The 5,592-nt window shown below is 37.1% G+C and overlaps 1 protein-coding gene across 1 annotated transcript; it reads left to right on the forward strand.

Annotated features, from left to right (window-relative positions):
* Positions 1-1,614: 1,614 nt before the first annotated feature.
* On the forward strand, positions 1,615-5,002 carry LOC141817470 (translation initiation factor eIF2B subunit epsilon-like; the record flags this gene model as incomplete). Its single annotated transcript, XM_074705108.1, has 4 exons — positions 1,615-1,797; positions 1,883-2,116; positions 3,136-3,450; positions 4,895-5,002. Coding segments are annotated over exons 1-4 (801 nt in total), but the record flags the coding sequence as incomplete, so codon positions are not given.
* Between the last annotated feature and the right edge of the window lie 590 nt (positions 5,003-5,592).

Here is a 5,592-nt window from a genome sequence, read left to right on the forward strand (position 1 = left end):
TAGCTGACCTGACCACTGTTGAAAGTCCGACATGGCGAATGGTCGTTTGGCGACGCATCTAACCATACAAATCCCGTTGCAGATCATGCATGTCCTTCGCCATTAATGCATCGGTATGACCCTTACTCCCGTGAATGATGGTGTATCTTGCGCATTAAATGCGATTAGATTGATGATCTCCGATCTCATGGCACGCACCGACCCACCCTGCTCGTCTGATACACGCAGACCCATCATGTTCTTTGATTAAATGACATATGGCCAAGCTCGAACAAGGCTCGTCCGACCTGATCAGTGCAGCTTCCTTACTTGGAGAATCTTTTCGGTTCAGATAAGACGATGTGTTCCCTTTGACCCCTGAACCAAACTTCAACCTACGCATCGACTCATCAAATCCACTCGATGAACACTCATCAAGCTGACTTATGTCCGAGCCAGACTAGAGCCCGTTCGACAAGAACTGACCCCTCATCCTTCAGTGTGATTGATAGCTGATCTAACACATGCCATACTCGAGCCAACATCCCCTCTAACTTGATCCATGTGAAGGATACTCGGAATATTCGTTGTCTAGTCAGTTGACATACTCCTCCTTTGACTAGACTTGATGGTGAGACTTTGTAATGTGGCGGGTCTTTGTTGTTCCGACATGGTAGAAAGGGGTCAATAATTGATCCGAGCTAGCATCTGACCTGACATGTTGAGGGTCAAAGGTCAAACCATGCCTTGACTAGCCCAATAATGCCTCGGACGACCCAATTACCATAACATTCGATCTGGCCCATTAGACAACTAGGCCACATGATTAGTGACACAATTCGATCACATGCTCTCTGACCTCAGGATTAGTTGATAGATACCTCAGCTTCTCTAGTTGATTAGCTAGCTTGATGCTGCTTTAGGATCAAAAATAATCTTTTAAATTTTGTTGATTAAATAGAATACTAAAAGATAGACCATCAAAGTCAATATTTGAAAAGAAACGACGCCATCTCGAATGTTATTGATAAAAAATTATTTCAAAAACAATTAAACAAATGTTCAAATATATTCAAAGCTTAACCCCTATAAAAAATAAAAATACTCATAAATCTTAACTCAGCAAAATTAATAAAAAAAGATTAAATTTGATCCATAGCAGTTGCTTTTATATTCATATCTCTAATTCTAACAAATAAATACAATTTTTTTCATTAATCTAATATTTATGCTCAAAAATGTCTCGGAAAAACTTGAAAACAATGAATTATCCAATCTTTACTGCATGTTTCAAGCATAAAAAGTAATATCGTATTAGATCGGTGATTAAAATTAATCGATATAAATTAGATATTTGATGTAAAAAAAATGAATTTAGATTCATGAAATAGTTAATACGATTCCTAAAATTCTTTTTAATGCAGAGTTTTAATTTTTTCAACGAGAATTTATTTCGTGTTCGGGTCCCATTAACGATCGGAATCCAAAATATCAAACGGAACCGAATCCGATTCCCAGGTGACTCGGCGTCCGCTCCGAGTCGAACCGTGTCACATCCTGTGCGAACTCGCGAGCTCGATGCCTTTAAAGTCGACCGATCCATCCGCTCGTGGTCGGTTCTTGCCCAGTGTCCGCCGCTAGGCGATTTCGTCCATCCTCACTAGCGGCGGTGCGATGGCGCAGAAGAAAGGGCAGCGCGGCGCCGCCTCCGTCGCCGCCGATGACTCGGAGGTTGTGGCTCGCGTTCCCCTCCAGGCCGTCCTCCTCGCCGACAGCTTCAACCTCAAGTTCCGACCCATCACCCTCGAGCGCCCCAAGGTACTTCCGGTCCAGGATCTATCCAAGCCTCAATCTGCTTAGGGTTTCTCTTAGTTCTCACCTGATTCTTGAATTGGCCATTTAGGTGCTGTTGCCTCTGGCGAACGTTCCCATGATCGAATACACTCTTGCTTGGCTCGATTCGGTCGGGGTCGAGGAGGTTTTTGTCTTCTGCTGCTCCCACTCACAGCAGGTGAAGGACTACTTGAAAGAGTCTGAATGGATGAAGCCTTCGTCCAGGTTTTCCATCACCACGATCGAGTCGCATGACGCCATTAGTGCTGGAGATGCCCTCCGTGTGATTTATGAAAAATCTGTGGTATGCTATGACTAACGTTTCTGTTGTCTCTTGGTTGCGTTATTCATCCTAGATATTATTTTTTCTAGGAGTATCCCACTTTTTCCTTGATCTTTTATTGTTGGAGCCTTTCTTTCAACAAATAAAAAAATGGAAATCTTAACCTAACAATACCTGAAGGCAGTTTAATCTGTTGTTTTCAGATTAGTTGTTGGCTGCAGCGGCATTCCAGAATACCAAAACATTTGTTATTTAACAATCACGAAGTTTGGAGATATTATGTAGTCTTAAGTAGTTGGAATGAGAAAAACTTGCCAATTTGTTATTAAGGTTTGTAGAGTTGAATTATACAAAGTACTAGGAGGAGAATAAGAAGATTAAAGAATGGTGTTCAAGAAAAATATGAATGGTCATGATGACTTTTGAATTATCTAATGGCATTTCTACCATAGATGAATTAGTGGTTGGCTATCTATTAACAGATTAATCATGCTTTTATCAAGCTTGTCACACTAGAAATGAGCATCATGTCTTCTTTAGACATACTGGCATTGCGGTTACCTCTCATGTCTCAATAACATACAAACCCTGAGTGATGCTCATTGGACAGATCTAAGACAGTTACCTTTCACAAAGAAAAAAAAATCCAGCTGTGCCAAAGTGTGTCCAGTGGTGGTTAGTTTTAACCTATAAGGATTACCGTAAAAGACAAAATCATGAGATTAGTTGCACTGAGAATTATGTAACTTAATTTCTTAGCCCTAGACTAATTGTTCTACCTACTTTCAGTTGTTCTTCATTTAATTTGTTTATCGAACTTCACATGCAATCCTGGAAAGGGTAATTAACTGTATTTAGTGGATAAAAGATGACTTTGGATGCTGTGTCATAGGAGTATTAATCTGATTCATATGTTGAATATCTAAATTTGTATGAGGAACAGATAGTAATTTTCCATATTGAAGTTGAAAATTTTGTATATATTCTAGAATAAGTTTATTCTTTTATCTTGATTATTTTATCTTTGCTTTTCCCTTTAGATACGTGGGGACTTTGTTCTCATTAGTGGGGATACAATTAGCAACATGAACTTAACTCAGGCTCTCCATGAACACAAGGAAAGAAGGAAAAAAGATCCACTTGCTGTTATGACAATGATCATTAAACACTCCAAACCATCAAACCTGACACATCAGACTCGGCTTGGCACTGATGAACTTCTAATGGCTATTGATCCTCAAACAAAAGAGCTTATGTTCTATGAGGACAAGGTTAATCCTTCTCAGCGGATTATTTCTATTGATAAAGCGTTGTTAGCTAACAATACTTGGGTTTATTTGCACAATGATAAGCAGGTATTGTTTTTCCCAACTTGCTTATTTTCTTGTTTATTTCTTTTTCACTTTTATTTCTTATTCTGTTACATTTACTGGTAATTAGGAGCACATAGATGCGCTAGTCTTACCTGTCAAAACATCCACAATCCATTAGAGCCGTTCATCTTGTGCACCAATCAATCTGAAAAGCTTGGCAGTGAAAGATAATTGCATATGCATGTTTATGCTACTGTTGGACACCATCTTTAGCAACCTGATTAAAGTCGGGCATATCACCACTAAAAGTATAAATATTATGATTTTGACCACGAAAGTGGAGATTGATCCCAAGTGGCACATATAATGCTATAAAGGCTGTAAGTCACATAGCATGACTTATTTTGGAAGTGTTTTAAAGGAATTTTTTTTTTCCAATTAACATGTCATTACCATTTGTTGATATGAAAAGGTTGACATAATAGATTAAAGCACAGAGGTTTGTTTACTATTGGCAGCAAAACATAAGATGAGAAACCAGAAGAACGCAAACTGCAAAAATCATATAGGTAATATATGCTGAAAGAAAAAAAATGAGCCTGTATAATTTTTTTGGTAGTGAAAGATAATTGCATATGGATGTTTATGCTACTGTTGGACGCCATCTTTAGCAACCTGATTAAAGTTGGGCATATCACCACTAAGAGGATAAATATTATGATTTTAACCATGAAAGTGGAGATTGATCCCAAGTGGCACATATAATGCTAGAAAGGCTGTAAGTCACATAGCATGACTTATTGTGGAAGTGTTTTAAAGGTAATTTTTTTTTTTCCAATTAACATGTCATTACCATTTGTTGATATGAAAAGGTTGACTCAATAGATTAAAACACAGAGGTTTCTTTACTATTGGCAGTAAAAGATAAGATGAGAAACCAGAAGAACGGAAACTGCAAAAATCATATAGGTAATAAATGCTGAAAGAAAAAAAATGAACCTGTATAATAAAATTTTTTAGTCTCTTTTTCCTTCTGTGAAGGAAATTTTTTGTTTGGTATCTTCCTTTGCTGAAAGAGTAAAATTACTCTTCCTGATCAATGTTTATCTTTTATAGATAAATATATTTGATCCAAATAAATCTCATTGTTCGTATGCATTGAAATAGTGTGTTAAACCTTGGTGCAATCCATGGGTCTTGTACAGTGTCTCAGTGAGTGTGCCTTGTTTCCCTGGAGGCACTAGGCACCACCTTGTTCGTGTTGGTTTACATTGAAATGATGATGGGCTTACAGTTATGAATGATTGTCATATTTTGGACCTGCAAAATGTCATCTCAGAGAGTGCACCATGGTCAACTGTACCTAGGCACGATGTTTCTAGTGTTGCATATTCAAAATAGACAATGGATTTATAGTGCTACTAGTGATATTTTTTGCAGGGTATTGGCCATTTTTTTCTCAAGTGATCAAATTATCCTTTTGCAGGATTGCTACATAGATATCTGCTCTCCAGAAGTTCTCAGTCTTTTTATGGACAATTTTGATTATCAACATCTTCGTCGTCATTTTGTCAAGGGTTTACTTGTTGATGATGTGAGATTCATTTTTGATATTGTGTACTTTTCATACATCACATATAACATGATTAAATCATACTGTTTCATGCTGTTTTTCCCAATTTTGAACTCCCTTGATAATGATCTATTATACATTCTACCTGCATTTTTCCACCTGTGGTCATATTTGTAATTTTAGGTTTTTACTTATGGTGCATTTGATTAGGTACTTTAGTCTTGGCCATTTATTTCTTTATTTGACTTCAATAAGAGTCTACATTGCTCAAGTACTTGATGTAGCTGCTTTAGAATTTTGAATTTCTTTTCTATTATTATGTTTGTCTTTTGTTATTGGGCATCACGAATAACTACTTCAAGTAGCATTGTCTTCCTAATCATTGTTTTTTTTATGCTTACCATCAAACTAATTCCCCATTATAAACAAATGGACCAAGTTTTGCAAAGATCATGTGCTTTTTGCTACTGTACAATATTTGTAGTTTAAATCCATATCAACAAGCATGTGATTCTTTTCAAATCTGTTTACAATTTTCCAGCTCTATGTTTTCTGTTGTCTGCATGATGCTTTTATCTTTGTCAGTTGTCTGTTAAATTCTTTCATGTATA

The sequence above is a fragment of the Curcuma longa genome, unplaced genomic scaffold (genome assembly GCF_044706935.1).
Source record: "Curcuma longa cultivar G26 ecotype Majalengka, Jawa Barat unplaced genomic scaffold, ITB_CL_G26_1.1 contig_20642, whole genome shotgun sequence".
Classification (NCBI taxonomy): domain Eukaryota; kingdom Viridiplantae; phylum Streptophyta; class Magnoliopsida; order Zingiberales; family Zingiberaceae; genus Curcuma; species Curcuma longa.